The sequence below is a fragment of the Alosa alosa genome, chromosome 7, assembly GCF_017589495.1.
Source record: "Alosa alosa isolate M-15738 ecotype Scorff River chromosome 7, AALO_Geno_1.1, whole genome shotgun sequence".
In the NCBI taxonomy this organism is placed as follows: Eukaryota; Metazoa; Chordata; class Actinopteri; order Clupeiformes; family Clupeidae; genus Alosa; species Alosa alosa.
This window is the reverse complement of record NC_063195.1, coordinates 19,955,965-19,974,631: the sequence shown is the minus strand read 5'-3', so window position 1 is coordinate 19,974,631 and position 18,667 is coordinate 19,955,965. Positions and strand designations below refer to the sequence as shown.

The 18,667-nt window shown below is 42.6% G+C and overlaps 2 protein-coding genes and 1 long non-coding RNA gene across 4 annotated transcripts in view; 1 reads left to right on the top strand and 2 right to left on the bottom strand.

Annotated features, from left to right (window-relative positions):
- The window catches only part of LOC125298155 (histone H3-like), a 781,614-nt gene that overhangs the window by 260,562 nt on the left and 502,385 nt on the right, over positions 1-18,667 (bottom strand). The gene's annotated exons all lie outside the window — the stretch shown is intronic.
- Positions 3,763-9,804, top strand: zgc:66455 (uncharacterized protein LOC393502 homolog). 2 transcript variants are annotated; one of them, XM_048248820.1, is made up of 8 exons: positions 3,763-4,062; positions 4,270-4,303; positions 4,702-5,805; positions 6,036-6,095; positions 6,249-6,349; positions 6,474-6,534; positions 8,752-8,810; positions 9,782-9,804. In XM_048248820.1, the coding sequence occupies exons 1-7, from the start codon at positions 3,991-3,993 to the stop codon at positions 8,760-8,762; spliced, it is 1,443 nt and encodes a 480-aa protein (XP_048104777.1). In that variant the 5' UTR covers positions 3,763-3,990; the 3' UTR covers positions 8,763-8,810; positions 9,782-9,804. The 2 variants fall into 2 exon arrangements, with proteins under 2 accessions (XP_048104777.1, XP_048104778.1); XM_048248821.1 differs by lacking the exons at positions 6,474-6,534; positions 9,782-9,804 and having other exon boundaries at positions 8,752-9,459.
- LOC125298192 lies at positions 9,350-11,403 on the bottom strand. The gene is made up of 2 exons (XR_007194179.1): positions 10,377-11,403; positions 9,350-9,981 (listed from the first exon to the last, which is right to left on the bottom strand). It is a non-coding gene; the product is annotated as an uncharacterized LOC125298192 (long non-coding RNA).

The following is an 18,667-nucleotide window of genomic DNA, read 5'->3' as shown; positions in this document are numbered from 1 at the left end:
GGAAGAGAAAACTCACGTTGGCTATTGCTTTTGGTATGTTATGGTAAAGTTGTGAAGTCATGTCAAACAATTCCCTATGCTCAGACACTAAAACGAGTCTCTCGACCGGTGTTCTGTCACCTTCTCCATTTTTTACTTGGTTGTCAAGGGAAACCACAGGTCTCGGTAATCTGCTTGTGATTGGTCATCCGTAAAAAAGACAGCATGACGTATGGCGTTTTTCCACTAGAAGTTGAACATTTCCAGAGCCCATCTACGGAGAGCCTTGGCACTTCCTATTAATCCCCATTGTATGGAAATTGGTTGCAGTTCCATTAGAATTCCACTGGGGGGGTGATCGGCGGGCGGGTGCAGGTTGAATGGGGTCTATGGAGCTAGGCGGCTAAATGTATCTCTTTCACCTGCTTGTCGTGGAAGAATCGTAGATTTTATTGTAGTTTATGCAAGTTCAATATAGATTTTAGATCAAAGTTGAATGAACAGTACTTATGTCCTTTTCATTTCTTACAGGTTTGGGTCATTGTTGCCATATATCGCTAGCATTGTGCTAATGAATGGCGTCATTGACATATTTGAAAGACTTTTTTAGAAGACTTACATTGACTTCAAAAAAAATATAAGAATCAACAGTGTGTATTTTTCTTTGCCTCTCTAGGCGAATGCAACATTCAAATTACTACTCAAAAAATTATATACAGAGAAAAGTGGATATTGAGGGGTAAAGCTCCATAGACCTCCATGCATTCTGCACTAGCCTGCGAGCGCCCTCAAGTGGAATCTGAGGAGGAACTGCAACCAGTCCAGAAACCGGAAGTAACCAGACAGTGCCAATTCTCTTCCTATTAGACGTTCTCTGACATATCTCAACTTCTGAGCTGCAGAAAAGACAGTTCTGCGGGTCTGCGTTTTAAAAGAGCCGACGACTTTTTTTTGAAAACGGTCTACTCCAGAGAATGTCTAATAAGGGGTGAACTGCCACTCTTGGAAAACTTCGGTTTCTGAACTGGTTGCAGTTCCTTCTGTGGTTCCACATGAGGGCGCTCGTCCGAAATGCAGAATGCATGGAGGTCTATGGAGCTGTACCCCTCAAAATCCACTTTTCTTGGGATATAATTTTTTCAAGTAATTTGAGTATTGCATTCAAAAGGAGAGGCAAAGAAAAATACACTTGGTTGAGGATTATATTTTTAAAGTCACTTAATTGCTCTAAAAGCCTTTCAAATGTGTCAATGACGCCATTCATTAGCACAATGCTAGCGTTATGTGCAACAACGACTAACCTGTAAGAAATCAAAAGGACATAAGTACTCGTTCATTCAACTTTTGACCTATAACCCATGTTGAAGTTATACAAACTACAATCAAATCTGAGATTTGTCAGCGACAATCAGGTGAAAGATACCAATTTAGCTGTCTGGCTCCATTGACTCCCATTCATTCTGCACTCATGGCGATCACCCCAGTGGAACTCTGGTGGAACTGCATCCAAAAATTCGCACAATGGGACTTAATACGGAGTGGCAAGGCTCTCCGTAGACGGGCTCTGGTCTACTCCATAGGGTTATAATGTAACGGACGCCGGCAGCTGAGAAAAAGACACTTAGTCTGAACGTAGGCCTACCCTCAGAGCACTTTAAAAGTAACGTTTTGGATGCTTGTGAAGTAGGGTGGATTGGCTTCTAGTAGCATACACACTTGAGGGCAAGTTCACTGTCTCCTTGGTTGTTTGGTTTAGCCAGGGTATTTATTTGATCTAATTATAGTTTTTTATTATTATTATTATTATTATTAGTTATTTTATAATTGCCTTGTGTAGCCTACCATTTTGCCTTGTATGGACAATGCTTGTGACTTTGGACAGCAAATGGACAATACTTGTGAATGTTGCAATACTTGTGATAAGTGGCTGGCTTCTCTCCCCTTATTCTGCTAATTTTCTGGTCATCATTACGTTGACAGTCTCTCTTACATGTCTTTTGTGATGTGATAACTTTTTCAAAATGATATTTCGTTTTCCGAAATTTGTATGTGTGTATGAAAGCTAATGGGTAATCTTTTCACACTACCCCCCACTTTTGAATTCACTTTCAAAAAGTTTTATTTGAATTAATTGTTCATTTTGAGAAATGTTAGTACACTGGAATTAAAAAAAATCTGTTTCACCGCCCCCAAAACCTCTGATTGAGTGTGTTGTTGGATAATTTATTGAGGAAAACTCTGATATCGCTCTTCAATAAATGTAATAAATTCCTCAATGAATAAGAATAAATAGTAGGGGCAGTGGTAGTGTAGCGGTTAAGGAGCTGGGCTAGCATGCAGTAGCCTGAAAGTCGTGGGTTCAATTCCCACCTTCCATAGTGCCCTTGAGCAAGACAGGCACTTAACCCTTAAAGGTGTAGGTTTTTGAACATTCTAAGTTCCGCAACAATTGAAGGTTCTAAAATTCTATGTTGAATTCAATGAACCCAGATATTCTTTAGAACGTTCATTTCCCAACATTCCCGTCACACCGGTGTGACGATACTCCTTTAAGGGTTAACCCCCAAGTTGCTCCGGGGACAATGTAATCCCTTGAAATATACTTGAAGTCACTTTGGACACAACAGTGTCTGCTAAATGAATAAATTTAAATTATCCAGCTACACATCAGTTCAGATGCAAAACCCTCTAAATCCGTCTGACCACTTTTCTTTTAAATGAGCATTTAAATTCAGGCTCCTATAGGTTTTTGCCTATAAATCGATATTTCAGACCAGGAAGAGAGTGGTATTTAGTGGGTATAGAAGTTAAATTATTTGATTAGCGGATACTATGTGTAGAGAGCATCCCCTCACCATCTTTATCTCATTTTTGACATAGGTGGCATTTAGAGGCTTTTGCATCTGAACCCTTCAAATGTAAATTATCCAGCTACACATCAGTCAAATCAATTGCTATTTAGTTTTCCAGGTAGTCAGCAGAGAAGACAGGACAAAATATTCTTCTCTCACTTGTTGTCTTTCCGCACACACAAAAACAAGAAATGCTGTATTGTAACAATTGAGTCATCAGGTGTTGTAGGCCTATGCATTTACCTAAATTCAAATAGACTTCAGGTGGGTTGGTGGTCTTGACAGCCTGCTTAATGTTTGTTTTCGAAGAGCCTAAAAGGCTGATGTGTGTGAGTGTGTGCTTTTCTGAACATGACAAAGAGATTAAGCCTTATTTTTTTTAACAAAATAAATAAAGTCTATAAAACATGTTTTATTGTGGTGTGGTAGACAATTCAACTACAACAAACCGGTATATAGGGTATCCTACATTTTACAGAATGACTGTTGTGGCCTGCATTGTCACAACAACATAATTAAATGCAAAGTGCCCTGGAGCTGGAAATGTTTCCTTAATATATGATAATTCTCCTGTCTGTGAGAGAGGAAGTGTGTATATGTTTGTGTGTGTGTGTGTGTGAGAGAGAGAGACAGAGAGAGAGAGAAAAATCAAAATCATGAACTCCTTAAGATAGTGGCATATGTTAGTTGCAGGGGAAAGTGTGTTTGTGTGTGTGTGTGTGTGTAATGGCCTCCTTACACCAAACAACTTTGACAAGATTTGGGAAAGATTCTTCAAAGACTGGAGTCTTTTGAGTAAAGCTTGAATGGGGGGCATTAATTAAAAGACTACAATCTTTTAAGAATCTTTCCCAAATCTTGTCAAAGTTGTTTGGTGTAAGGTGGCCATAAGAGAGAGAGAAATAGAAAGAAGACATAGCGCCATCTTTTGGTTGCAGGGAAAAGTGTGTGTTTGTTGGTTGGGTAAACGCGAGATGGTTCGGCTCTTCATAGGTGAAGGCAGTCTGAGACTGATTGGCAGTGGCAATATATTCCACGTGTGCTAACCAGCCCACTGGGAAGACATAGAAGCATCTCAAACAAAACACAGAAACCCGCTCATAGAAAATCGTTGACGTCTGACTTAGAAGTCAAACGTGTGAAATAAACGCACATCAAAATGTCACAATTCGTCTTGGCAATAATATACTCTTTATTTGCCTACGGACCAATGGTGATATGCGATGTTATGGTAAGTTAACAGAGTTCAAGTGCAACTCTCCGTTTAACTCAAGAAATAAGCCTTGCTCTACTGCGCACCAATGGCGTTTTAAGAGCTTTTTGCATTAACATAACTAAAACTGCGTGGGCATGGATGGGAGGAAAAAATAGTTGAAATGTCATATTAAACGTGATGAAAACGACTTCCTGTTATTTTTCTTTCATCCGTGTCTCTCAGACCAACAAGAACGAACCCAGTAACACATCTTCCGGTAAGTTATTTTTAAGCATTGGACCCGAAGTGTCTAACCCACCAGGATGCACCTACCTACTTTGTTGTTCTTTTGTGTTGGTGTAGGCTACATAGCCCTGAAATTAGCCTGTTTAATTTCGGGAAGTTTTAAGTTTCTGAAATGTTGTGACTATACTCCAAACATGTTTAGGCTATTGCAAGACCGTGTGGGGAAAACAAAATAATAATATAGGTTTTATGACCGACGTCTCTGAATTTTGAGTAGGGCTTAGGCCTTTTTAAGGAAGTCTACCCTTTTACTATTCACTTCTCTGGTTTCATTTGAAGCTCTGTCTGTTGAATTTTGTTGTTTGTTTGATTTTTCAACATCTTTTTTTTTTTTTTTTTTTTTTAATTTAATTTATTTTATTTTTTTAGGGAGGTCTTCCAACAAAGATCGAAATGCATTCTTTGCACTGCGAAGTTGTCACCAGGTTCTCCGTGGGGACAGCGGTGAATTCTTCTCTCCGGACTATCTGTGTTCTAACCCGCCCCTGTGGTGCAACTGGACCATCCAGGTGTCTCCTGGGAAACGCGTGCACCTGCAGCTGGAGGACTTCACGCCGGCCAGCACCTGCCACCTGAAGAAGGACCAGATCCACCTGGACGAGTCTACGGGAGGGGGCCCGGGGCCCATGTTGGGGCCTACGGGTGACCACCGCATCCTGGAGAAGTGCTGGAAGAAGGCAGAATACACGTCACTCTCCAGTACCATGCACGTGGTTCTGCTCATCTCCCGGACGCCCGACCCACCGCTCAGGGGGTTCTACGGACGCTTCAGGTCCCTCGGCGGTACCGAGGAGTCCCTAAAGAACGGCGCAGATGACACGATGAACACCTCAGACTCTGAAGTACATGAGAAGCGAGAGCAGTCTGAAGTCCACCGCAAACACAGCAAAATTGAACTGCCTCGTGTACCAAATCCAAGAAGCGTCTCTGAGAAGACATCTTCACCCACTGAGGAGCCTCAAGTTAGTTATTCTTCTGATCAGAATCATTCCCCCAACACCAAAACAGCAGGTGGCGGCCATTTTGTTTCCCCAGCCCCTACATCCATGTCCAATGAGCTTCCCTCAGGGCCAGAGAACCTGGAAGGTGAGGGGTTGGAGAAGGGGAGCGTCACCTGGCAAACTGTTAGAGGCCACTTAGGAGAGGCACCAGATGGAGGAAGAAGAGAAGAAACAGGAGGAGGAGGAGAAGAAGAAGAAGAAGAAGAAGAAGAAGGGGGGGAAGTAAAGGTATCTCTCAAGCATTCTCTGACTCCTGATGCCAACTCTGTGTTGACGGGGAAGAAGAAGATTGACCGTCCGCACGCCGACAGCCCCGGTATTGTCACCGAGTCACCTCTGGCTGTCACTCCTCAACATGTTATACCAACAGCAGTGATAATAACTACTACAACACAAGGAGAGGTCGATACAAATATTCCGAAGCCCAAAGTTGAAGCTTCAAAGAAAGCTGAAACTGAGGTCGATTACAAAGGTATACAATTATTTCACATTTTTTTGTCTTCTGTTTTAAACGTCTAGAAAAAGATTTGGTTAATGTTTGTTCCCTATATTTATGTTCACGTACAGATCATTTAATCCAAAGCAAAAGTATAGGACAGACACATTTTTGTTGTATAGGAACTTCAAGGTGGACTCACTGACTTGCTGATTTTCACCTCTTGTCTTGGTTTCCAATCAATCTGATGTCACCCCCTTACACAGAGAGAACACTTTCACATCAAACCCACAGGAATATCACCCATCATCCACACTTACCGGGAGGTGAGATTTTTTTGATTTCCTTCCAGAAGTTTCCCCAGAAGTTATTTACATAAAGCACAAACAGTAAAAATAATATAATTTTTTGTTTTGTTTTTAGAAGTGTGTGTGTTGGCGCTTTTTGATGATGTCATTACTTTTGGGGGTTCTTCTCAGCGTTTCTTTTTGAGGTGTCGGTGGAGGTGGCCTTGAGTCAGCAGACTGGGGAGAGTTGGGACCATCGGGCGACCACTCTACTGACCACACTCAAGAACATGGTGAGACTTATGGACCACCTATAAGATCACTCTGTTTGGATCACTCAGGAACCTACCTCTTTTTCCTTATCTCGATCACTCATAGGACTAATGGATAAGATCACTCTGTTTGGATCACTCACAGGACTTATGGATAAGATCACTCATAGGAACCTACCTGTCTTTCCTTGTCACTCAAGAACACGGTGAGACTTATGGATCACCTTTTAAGATCACTCTGTTTGGATCACTCATAGGAACCGGCCTCTCTTTCCTTATCTCTTACCTCTGTTACATGCATAATTTGTGGAACAAAAAGCAGTGAAATGGGGATTGCGACTGCAACTCCCAGCTGTGCAAAGTTTAATCATATTAAAAAAGTAAGAAGATAGAAAACAGAAGGGGGGTGGGGAATAAATAAACTACAATGTAAAAAGATTATGAAGAGGGGAGGGGGGGATTATGCATTCATTGTCAGTATGGCTTGGGGGAAAAAAACTTCTTCTTAGTCTTTCTGTTCTGGCCTTTTGAGATCGACGCCGCTTTCCAGAGGGCAACCATTTGAAAAATGTTATGGCCAGTGTGATGACAGTCCTTTAAAATCCTTTTTGCCGTTAACGTTAGCCTACGTTGTGTCAGTGTAACGTAGGCTACTCTTACAAATAATACAAATATTTGGCTTACAGACATCTGCTCTGTTTTGTCTTGTATGTGACACTCTCCTGGTTCAATTGTTTCCAGTTTCATAGAAGCAAGGGTGTTAATTTTGCAGTAACTACAAAGTCCAACCAAGTATAGGCCAAGGCATCACGTTGATGTTTCTCCACTTGTTCTTTTCACGTATCTGGCAGTAGTAGTGAAAAGGGATAGGCTACCAGTTCAAAAGGAGGCCTAAAGTTGTTTTATATAAATAGGATCGCTATGACCGTGATGTAGAGGGCAAGAAAATAATAGCAGTCTCTCATGTATCAGGTCAAAATTGCTCATGATTTGCAGGTAGCAACTTACTAAAGAGGTAGCTATTGCTAACCATAATGGTAATGATAAATATATTACTAGGCCTAGTAAAATATTCAAATATTTAGTGTTAACCTTACTCGGCACTGAAACCTGTCAAACGTCTTTCAAAGTCTTTCACATCCATCACATGAATTAAAATGGATTAAATATTTTCATTTCTGAGCACCACAAAGTCAGACCTCAGCACCCCCCTCTCAAGATGAGAACCCAGGAGCAGAGAGATGTATTAAGTCCTAGATGTTTGAGCTTGGTGACTAAAATGTTTGGCACAATGGTGTTGAAGGCTGAGCTATAGTCAATGAACAGCGGCGTGCGTAAATCCCCTTCACTTTGTACAGGTGGGAGAGAGTGGTGTGGAAAACATGGGATATGGCATCATCAGTACTCCTATTGGGTCGATAGGCAAACTGAAGGGGGTCTAATGAGCCAGGTGTTGATGAACATATAAAATATTTTACCAGTCTCTCAAAACATTCAATCACCACTGACGTCAAGGCTATAGTGCGGTAATCATTTAAGCTGGCTGGGTTGGTCTTCTTGGGCACAGGAATAATGGTGGATCTTTTTAGGCACCTAGGAACTACAGTTTGGGCTAGAGACAGATTGAAGGTTGTTGTTAACACTCGTGCAAGCTGGTCAGCACATGATTTTAACAACCGCCCAGGAAGGCCATCTGGGCCAGCGGCCTTTCTGCTGTTCACTAATCTAAGTGCTCTCCTCACGTCATGCTCAAAGACGGAGATTGACTGGTCTTCGGGCAGATCGCACATAGCAGCGTTGTTAAAACTGGCTGCAGGGCTAACAGCGTAGTTGTGACGATGTTCGTCATTGACCTCAAAGCGTGCGTAAAATAAGTTCAAGTCATTTACCATTGTAGGGTCCACATCTGCCGAGGTGGAACTCAAGAACATGGTGAGACTTATGGATCACCTATAAGATCACTCTGTTTGGGTCACTCATAGGAACTTACTTCTCTTTCCTTATCTCTGTCACTCAAGAACATGGTGAGACTTATGGATCATCTATAAGATCACTCTGTTTGGGTCACTCATAGGAACTTACCTATCTTTCCCTATCTCTGTCACTCAAGAACATGGTGAGCCTTATGGATCACCTACAAGATTTAATCTCTCATAAGAACGTACTTAGCCTCTATCTTTCCTTATCTGTATCATGAACATGGTGAGAGTTATGGAACACAAGATCTCTGTCTGGATTGGTAAATTTGCTGGCATTGGGATAAATTGTAGTGATTAGATTACTAGAAATCCATACATTTAGTTATGTTACTTCTGGCTAGAATATATGCACACATACTGTACATTCATGAATGCTTACACAATTTACCTAGTCTCTCTATCCTTATCTCTCTATACATGCTGTTTGTTTCTTGTTTTCCTCAGATGAAAGATGAGCTATCGAGCTACGCTCCAAAAACCATATCATCCAAACGAATTAAAAGGTGAGTTTCAGTCTGTCTGTCTTCACGTTACTGACTGCTCCTTTGTGGATCTCGTAGGTGTAGAGAAATGGGGAGAGGCCTAAACTGGTATCACAAGGGCATCTTTAGTAAAGTAACACTTTAGTCCAATGACACTTAGAAAATGTAGAAAGAACTTAATGAACAGCTTTTTCTGTTGTTGCTTATTTATACAGCGCCTTTTTTCGAACTCCCTTGTGGTAAAAATAAATTATTAATCCACAAAGAGACAAAAAGAAGCACACAGGCAAGCTGACTGTACGGTAGTGTACAAAGCTTTATTCATGACACCAGAGACAGGTCAGTCTGTTGTAGACATACCATTATTCATAGGGCTAAACAGGGTATTCTTGATGGATTGCATATAATGGAAGTAAAAAAGAGCTGTCATGATAAAGAAAGTTCATTTTAAGAATGCTGTTATTACTCCAGACTCCCTAAGGTGGTTGACCTCAGAGGTCAAGAACAAGAGAAACCCAAAATAACTCCTTGTAATGATCATCCTTGCATCCTCACCCTACAAGTGTAGCCTGTTGGACAACAACAACCCGAGTAGACATTTAAAAGCTAAAGTGTAGTCTAATTACAGGAAATTTCCCCACACGCCACTTATACCAGATACCATACTAGATACCATACACCAGTGACAATGAAGGAAGGGGGGGGGTTGTCTGAGACACCATGGTGTACAGGGTTTAACCAGAGCTAGTCGGTTTTCTGTTTTCTCCTTATGTCTTGCTCCAAAAGTGTACGGTATACTTTCTGTTCATACGCAGGCTCCAATTTGATTTGGCAGTACGGCCAACCTGGCTTTGCTTTATCAGAGCTTTTAGCATGATGTCATACCATCCATATTTTTGCAGGCATTGGTAGTCTCTCTCTCTCTCTCTCTCTCTCTCTCTCTCTCTCTCTCTCTCTCTCTCTCTCTCTCTCTCTCTCTCTCTCTCTCTCAGGTTGAGCTCAGGGGCACTTTTCCTCCTCTGGCTTCATTTCGGGGAGGGGCAGGATGGGGTGCAGTCGCACAGGGTTCTCCACGCAGCAGCGCAGGGGCTCAGGGGGCGCAGTCTGCTCCCTCAAGAGGGCGGCACAGAGGGGGTCGTCGCCTACGTCAGCATTGCAGGTAAGAGCACACCTGGGCACCTGTGGTCACTCGCTGCGTGTGTGGTACACCACCGAACACAGAAAGTGTGATTAGGGACAACAATCTCTAACAATAATGGTGATTTAAGAATCACAATCTGTTTTTTAAAAGTGTGTGTGTGTGTCATATTTACAGTATACCAGACTTTATTCTTGTGTATGCTTCATTGACATTGTCTTCCACAATTGTGGAATTTAGCACTAAAATTGCACAACCAACATACAGTACAACCTACTAACATACATGCAATGGGGTGGTGGGTGTGTACACACACACACACACACACACACACACACACACACTCCTCAGATGTGAATGAGTGCGGCACCCAGCTGTCTCAGTGCGACGCCTACGCCGAGTGTGTGAACCGATTTGGCACGTACGCGTGCCGCTGCCGCCCCGGCTACCTGGACAAGTCGCGCACCAGCCCCGGGGGCACCATCTGCATCGACCCCGCCGCCTCCGGTGAGTGTCGTTCCTCCCCTTGTCTGCATCTCACGTCTCACAAATGTGTGTCCTTCCTTTGTCCATAGTCGTAGCATTCTCTCGTTGTTTCAGAGGGAGAGGGTATGTGGAAAAAGGAGTGAAGGGGGCCAGAGGTTATTCAGCATTGCTTTTGTTCTTTTGTTTCGTTTCATTTGTTTACAGTTACGTTTTACATTCTACAATCTTTAATTTAGCTGAGGCTACTATCCAAAGCAACTTATCAATGAGGAATAACATTCACACTGGAGTCTTGTGCAGTTTAGGTACAGTAAACAGGTAGTGCAATGAAACATATTCACCAGTAGAGGGCGCCTGATGATGGGGTGCCAGGTTCCATACACAAAATTATGGGGCTTTTTTGGGTGTTATCTATATAGATCGGTATAAAAAGCTTTTACCTCATCATAGTTCCTTTAGCGTTAGGATATTATTCTATTGTGAACTGTTTTTCAGTTCTTGTTTCTTTTTTGTTCTGGATTATGTATTTCTGTATTACACCTGTTGTGAATATCACGATATCATAATATCATATATAATATATGATCATGATATAATATTATCTTAAAATATCAACAATATTAACAATAAGGAATAGGCCTACCGTAACCTACAAGTTACAGTGAGTATGAGACCTTAGAATAACAATAAGTACTAGGCCTACCATAACCTACAATACAAGATAAGCAGACAGAGGATGATGATGTGGACCAGAGTCACATATCACCTACTCTGAGTAAACTTACCCAGGTCCGTCACTAAACCGTGTACATGGAAACCCCATTCACATGGTCTAAAGCTTCACTAAATGTCATCTCCTCTCTGGTGCAGTCACTTAATCACTCACTCTGAGTTCACTTTCACCCAGGTTTGTCACCAAACCACGTACACGGTGGAACCTTATGTAACAAAATGTCAGCTGTCCTCCCTGTTGCAGGCTGTAGCTGGTCGTCTCCCGCCATCCTCCGAGGCATCTACTGCGTCTGCGTCCTGCTCTGCCTGCTCATCGTGCTGCTGCTCTTCGCCCTGGCCGTCATGTACCGCCGTCGCCACCAGGGGGCCTTCCTGCTCCGCTGCCAGAGCCACAGCAACGGGAGCGGCCTGGCGACAGTTGCCGGCGGCGACAACAACAACAATCGCAACGACCACAACAGCGGCAGTGGTGGTGGCTGCCTGAAGATGTCTGCCGTTCGTAACCGGCCGCTGCCCTCGGTGCCACCCCCACCCCCGACACGGCGCATCAAGGACGGTGCGGACGGCGGGGGGTCCCTGGAGCCCCCCTTGCTCAAGTTCGGCCCGCTGCCGCACTCGGACGGGTCCGAGAGCTTGGGGTCGGAGTCCAGAGTGAAGCAGTAATTTCTTTCTTTTTTTTCTGGATCATCCATCTCCCCTCTGAAGACTGGACTGGACCTCTGTAGTTCCATGTGCTCCCACAGACCCATCAGTAGCTTGCGTGTGTTCTCCTGTAATGTTTACTGTTACTCTTTGTTTCCTTACTCATAAATGTCCATTATGTTAATGTTTTTTGCATATTTTTTTAGAAAATATATATAATTTGATTTGGACAACGGTGACTGAACAAGGGTTTACTGCTGTCATTGTTGTATGGTTTTGGTAAGGTTCTTTTGAGCATGAGTGGGCATTAGTTGTCTTGTGTTTTTGATGGTCTATCCTAATGAAATTATGGAAATGACTTCCAGCATAGGTTTGGGTGATGAAATTATCTCTCAGATAAAAATAACAAATAAATATAGTTGACCATTCTACGTGTCTTGTTTTTGGTCTTGGTTACTCTCGTGTGTGTGTGTGTGTGTGTGTGTAAATTACACCACATCTGGGCATATGTCATAACTATGTTGTAATAATAATTTATAATTGATGTATAGTAACATTTAGTTAATGTTTGCGCTGCTGGGGTTTTATCTATGTTACTTAAAAAATGTAGTGTAATGTCAGGACATTTTGCTACACTGCGGACACCTAATGTTTTGTGTGTGTGTGTGTGGTTGTGTATCTGTGTATGTGAATTCATGCGTCTACATATGTATACGTGTGTGTGTGTGTGTGTGTGTGTGTGTGCTGGTTCTTGCTAGTTTCGGTGTATTTCTGTCCAGGCCCCGACCGTGAGGCTTCATATTTCCGTTTGTTTGTTAAGCGTTCTGTTATCCATGGAAACCCGCAGCATTGTGGGACTGTCATTTAGACTTGCAGCCGGCACCACAGACCCCCTCAGATTGAGGTGAAGGGGAACCGAAAGAGCATTTGCATAATGTCTGACCGTGAATGTATTCACTTCACTGCAGTCAAAAGCTTTTTTTAAGGTATCCGCAATGAACGCTCTTCAAGCGTGTGTGTGTGTGTGTGTGTGTGTGTGACTTATGCAAGGGTTAATGCATCTCTCCATTATCCACACGTCCACAAAATTAAATGGCACTTGATCCGGGTGCTACTGAAACAGGCTCTTGAAGTGCTTTCTTTTTTTTTTCACACACACAGATATGCGAAGACAAGGAAGAATGAGAAATGGTGGAGGACCTGCTTGCCCTCTTCCTTTTGTGAAAAGAACACAGTTTCTAACATTTATACGGGGAATAAAATAAATAAAAATGTGAGTGAAATGGAGAGAGAAAAATGTAACCCAGAGAATGGGGCATTGTGTCAAAGGCAGATGATGAAATTCAATAGCCCTTTCCAGCTTATCCTCCAACTCAAACACAGCAATGTTAATCCCCCTGTTTCTGTGTGTGTGCGTGTCTAAGTGTGTGTGTGTGTGTATGTGTGTGTGTATGTTGAAGTGTGTGTGTGTATGTATGTGTGTATGTGCATGTCTAAGTGTGTGTGTGTGTGTGTGCATACTGGCAGCCCCCGCAGTCATGCCTGTATATGTCTTGTGTATCCGTGGCTGGAGACCTGGGCACTGCTCTCCCCTCTCTGTGTGGGTTTTCAGGGGCTTTCAGCGGCTTGGTCTGATGGCAGAAGCCTTAAATCCATGCATTCATATATGTGTGTATGTATGTTTGTATCCTCACATTTGGAAGTCTGCATGTGTGTTTGTGACAGTATGTTTGTGTGTGTTTGTATGTGTCTGTTCATGATGGTTTGTGTGTGAGCAACTGCGTTGGCTGTTTGCATGTGCTTGTGTGTGTGTTTTTTGTTTTTTTTTGCGGTGTGTGTGTTTGTGTGTGTGTGTCTACAGATGCCATTCTTCATACTGCCCCCTTCTTATGCCAGGGACAGGCTGATGAAATCCACCAGTGGTATTATAATCAAAACACTTTGATTTGTTTTTCCACTTCTCACATATACATATATTTTCTACTCATAAACTCCTCAATCTCTCTGACTTCAAAGAGCGAAATTGCACAAATCCACTAATTATGATCACACACAATCAATCAAGGTTTCTTAGGCAGATTTCAAGTGAGACTATGTAAAGGGAAATAAACAACAACATTAGCCTTAATGGGTATTAGCATAAATTAAATAATTATTGTATGGATTATCATTTGATGGGATTCTTCTCTGGGAGTTATAAATAGCCGCAGGGATAAGACTGCAGGTGATGCTGTTTACATTTGGTCTATTCACTTAGAAGATGCATTTACCCAAACCAACATATAGATAGATGGATAGATATCGACATACATTGCTAACAGAGCATAGATAAGCTAAATGGTTGATATGGATGTGTGCCTCCAGGAACTGAAGCATATTCCTGTAGTGTTGTCAGAGCCTTGTTTTACCAGTCGATTTGGGTTTAGTTAAGTAGTCGTTAAATGTCCTATTTCCCATATCTACCTCATGACAATGTTACTATTGGTATAGTGTTATCAGAGCCTTGTTTTACCAGTCGATGTGGGTTTAGTTTAGCAGTCGTTATGTGTCCTATTTCCCATATCTACCTCCTGAGTGTGGTACTGAGTTCCCCACAGTGAGCTGCTTAAGTGCAAGGCAAGCTCTTGTTTAAATGGAGTGCTTGTCTAAATAGATTAAAAGGACCATTGAGCTGTCTCAAAACTGTGCACTGGACACACACACACACACACACACACACACACACAGATACAGACACATGCATACACAGATTCAGACACATACAGTGCTCACACACAGATTGGATGCACACTCTCATAAACTCATATTCAAACACACACACACAAACACATAGACACACAGATGCATAGACACACAGACGCAGCGGCACACATACACAAACACACACTCTAACTTAAGTGCCATGGTCCTGTTGTGGCCTAGTGTCCAGATGGCTTCCCTGTACCAACAGAGGCATGGGTGGCATACACAGTGGGGAGTGTGTGTGTGTGTGTGTATGTGTTTCTGTCTCTTGTGTTTGTGTGTGCATGGTAGTCTAGTTATGTGGCTTTGTGCGGACATATGTATGTGTGTGATAGTTTTGTATAACAATGAAGGTTTATGCATATGTGTGTGTGTGTGATAGTGATGTATAGAAAAAAAGGGTCTGTGTGTGTGTGTGTGAGAGAGAGAGAGAGAGAGAGAGAGAGAGAGAGAGAAAAGAGAGTTTCTGTCTGTTCCTATATTCATCTCTAGCAATCATGGCGACAGGGTGGTCGCCATGCAGACCTCCACACATACACACACACACACACACTCACAAACACACACACACTCCTGAGCCCAGACCGCAGTAATAGGCTTACAGAGTCTAATCCACAGCAGTGTGCGGCTGTCACACGGCCAGTCTGCTGACCTGACTTTATTCTACTGCCCACTACTTGTGCCCCCCGCACCGCACACACACATACACACACACGCACACACACACACACACACACACACACACACACACACACACACACACATACACACATACACACACACCACACACACATACATATACACACACACATGACCACACCCACACACATATAAACACACACACACAGTCACAGAGAGAGACACTAATGACCACACACACAGGCAGACAAATACATGAATGAGTGCTGCGCTTGTCTGCAGCACCACACCGCACTACTTAAGCTGGAGGCCAAGGTCCGCAAGAGCAAAGGTGTACACACACACAAACACACATACACACACACACACATAGACACAAATGACCACACATACAGGCAAACACACACATGAATGCCCAGACATACTCACACACACATGACACAGACACACACCTTCATCTATCAGACACAAGACACACACACACACACACACACAGACTTATTCATAAAGAAACTCACATACACATTGTCACCTAAATGGTCTGATTTTACCCATATAGATCACACATGTAAACCTGCGAATGTGGCAGGACGTATATAAATACATGTGACACATATATGCCTTTTTAATACACATGTTTACACAGTATATACCTATGCTGCGCACAGAGGCGTATCAAGCTTTTTAAAAGTGTGGGGGTTGTGGGATAGGAAAATGAAACAATCTGAATAAATTATAAATAACTCCCTACAGGGACGTTGTAAGTATTTTCTGAGAGGGGTGCGGACTATATTGGTGTCTGGGAGTTTCTCCCCCGAAAAAAAATCGAAATTCTGATTGCTAAAAACACCATTTTAATGCAGTTTGGGAGGGACAGAAGAAGCAGCGCCCCTCATATGTGTGGCTCATGTGACATGTAGGCCTACATGATCTACCTGCTATCACTTCACTATTTGACACTACCCTACATGGAGACATATCTCATGTTATAAATCAAGAAATCATTTCAGAAATTATGTTTTGTGCATATGGGTTTGCAGGCTACAATAAATTGCCTAACAGACAGCAGCCTAATTTCGAGGTATCACTAATACCTATTAAATAAATGTAAAGGACACAGAACTGTAAGCTCAAATTCAAAAACGTTTGAAGTCTACCCAAACATATGCAAAGGGAATATAAAATATAGCTGCAAGCAGCAATGAGGGGGCCAAGCAGACAGGCCGGAGTAACCATGGCAACGAAATGCTGTTAGCTCAATGCTGCAGTCAGACGTATGGCCATAAGCTGTCAAAGCAAGTTTCACGTCTAGCAAGTCAAAAGTTACAAGGCAAAATGCATTTTTGCTAATTGCAGTGACCCTAGAGGTCAAAGGTCACAACATTTCTTCGGCATTCACCTGATGGGGTCATGAGTCCATGTACCAAGTTTGGTTTTGATACATGCAACGATTGCTGAGATATGAGCTCACTTCCTGTTTGGCGGCTTCGCCACAAATTTCGATTGGATGTGACGGGCGAACGCTTCTATCAATTGTTACAGAAATAAATGAAGTGACAAGGCATGGTCTGAAGATGGTCTGTGCCAATTTTGGTGAAGATCAGATAAAATTTGTGACCTGTGCGAAATTGGCGAATTTGATTGGCAAATCAAATATGGCGGCCGAATAAATTATATTGATGTGACAAGTTGCCCTCAGTTGACCTAAGGACCTTTCACAGTATTACCAGACACCACTAGTACAATTTAATTCTAAGCACAGCAGCAGCTACAGGCCAAAAGGCATGTTTGTGAATTACAGCGCCCCTAGAGGTCAAAGGTCACCAAATTTCTTGAGGGTCCTCCTGATGGGGTCATGAGTCAATGTACCAAGTTTGGTTTTGATACATGCAAGGGTTGCTGAGATATGAGCTCACTTCCTGTTTGGTAAGCCACGCTAAATTTTGATTGGCTTTTACGGGTGAACGGTAATACTTCCGAAGACAGAAAGTGATAACTTTTGTGAGGCTTGGTCTGAAGATGATCTGTGTCAAATTTGGTGGGAATCAGAGAAAGTATGTGACCCCTGATACATTTTAAGTGTTTTTGATGAAATCCAAAATGGCGGAAAATCCATCATGGCGGAAAATGACGTCATAGGGTGCGTTGAACTCGGCTTGGTCCAAGGATTCCAACAATACTTTTGAAAATCGGACCAACAGGTCAAAAGTTACGTGCATGAACGCACGTCCAACTTTGGCCTGTTGGTGGCGCTAGAGGGTTGGAGTTGCCGACATGAAACTTGGTGACATGAATCATGGGACCGTCCCCAATCAGTGTGCCAAATTTCCCAACTTTTTACCATACAGTTCTATGGGCTGCCATAGACTCCCATTGCATATAATAATAATAATAGGAAAACGTAGAAACACAATGAGGTCCTCACAGCCTCGCTGCTTGGCCCCCAATAAATTGTGTTGCATATAGCCAGCTTAATTAATGTCAATTTAAAGATTATGATTAGCAGTTTCTATGCATTTTTCCATTGATAGTTACAGGAAGCCACGTTGTTGTTTAAACTATTGTTGCTTCTAGCCCACGTTACCTCCAGTTTCACTTGCTGCAGGGACGCACACATTGCATGAGCGCTCATAAGCGTTCTATCTCCGATGTAGAACTCAAATGTGTCTTGACGCCGCCGTTTGTAAGATCAGATCAAATAAGACATTCTAAATGGAACGCGATGTAATTAAGCTGTTCCTTTCCAAGCGTCTTGGAGACGTACTGTATGTGTGCTGACTGGGCTATGTCTATATAGTTGATGACACCAAATGAATAAGTATGCTGCTAATGAGCAGACGTGTGAAGCACCGGGCATAACTTAATTTCGCGGCTACGTGGACCATTAGGTTAATTGTTGAGGAGGCCCATAGTTTGAGAAAAGCTGCAGATCATAGGCAGAGAAAGCATAATGCTCTGAGAACAGTAGCCAAAGGTTTTCCTGCAGAAACAGGTGCCTTGGTGCACGGACCCCGCATTTACTTTGACTCCCTGCATTGTGACAAAAACTGTCAGTCAGACAGTGAATTTTGGTTTACTAAATTAGCATAATGCGGTAACAATTATCATTTCAATTCTATCTGAAATCTGCTCACTGCAGACGTTACAATGCAGACCCAAGCAGCAGCATAGCCTTGAAAGACGCACACTTTGAATTTGATCAGAGCGGCTCTGGTTCTTCACCTAACTTGATGTGATTGGCTGGATGACCATTCAATCAAATTAACAGACCTATTTGTGTCTCTGTGTGTGCGTTATAGATACGGTTCCAACTCTTTACGGGAGCGTTTATTTCCATATTTTACTTTCAATTTAATCTGACAAAAAGTGTGGGGGATAGAATCGTGTTCCAGCAAAATTGTGTACATTATAACACCCACATCCCCCACGCTTGCTACGCGCCTGTGTGTGTGTGTGTGTGTGCGTGCGTGCGTGCGTGCGTGCGTGCGTGTGTGTGTCT

What these genes read in the sequence shown, in the direction of transcription:
- zgc:66455 (XM_048248820.1), top strand. Translation starts at nt 3,991, where the DNA reads ATGTCACAATTCGTCTTGGCAATAATATACTCTTTATTTGCCTACGGA. An exon ending in TGGTGATATGCGATGTTATG is followed by an intron (nt 4,063 to 4,269) that starts GTAAGTTAACAG and finishes CGTGTCTCTCAG; the next exon opens with ACCAACAAGAACGAACCCAG. An exon ending in AACTGAGGTCGATTACAAAG is followed by an intron (nt 5,806 to 6,035) that starts GTATACAATTAT and finishes CCCCTTACACAG; the next exon opens with AGAGAACACTTTCACATCAA.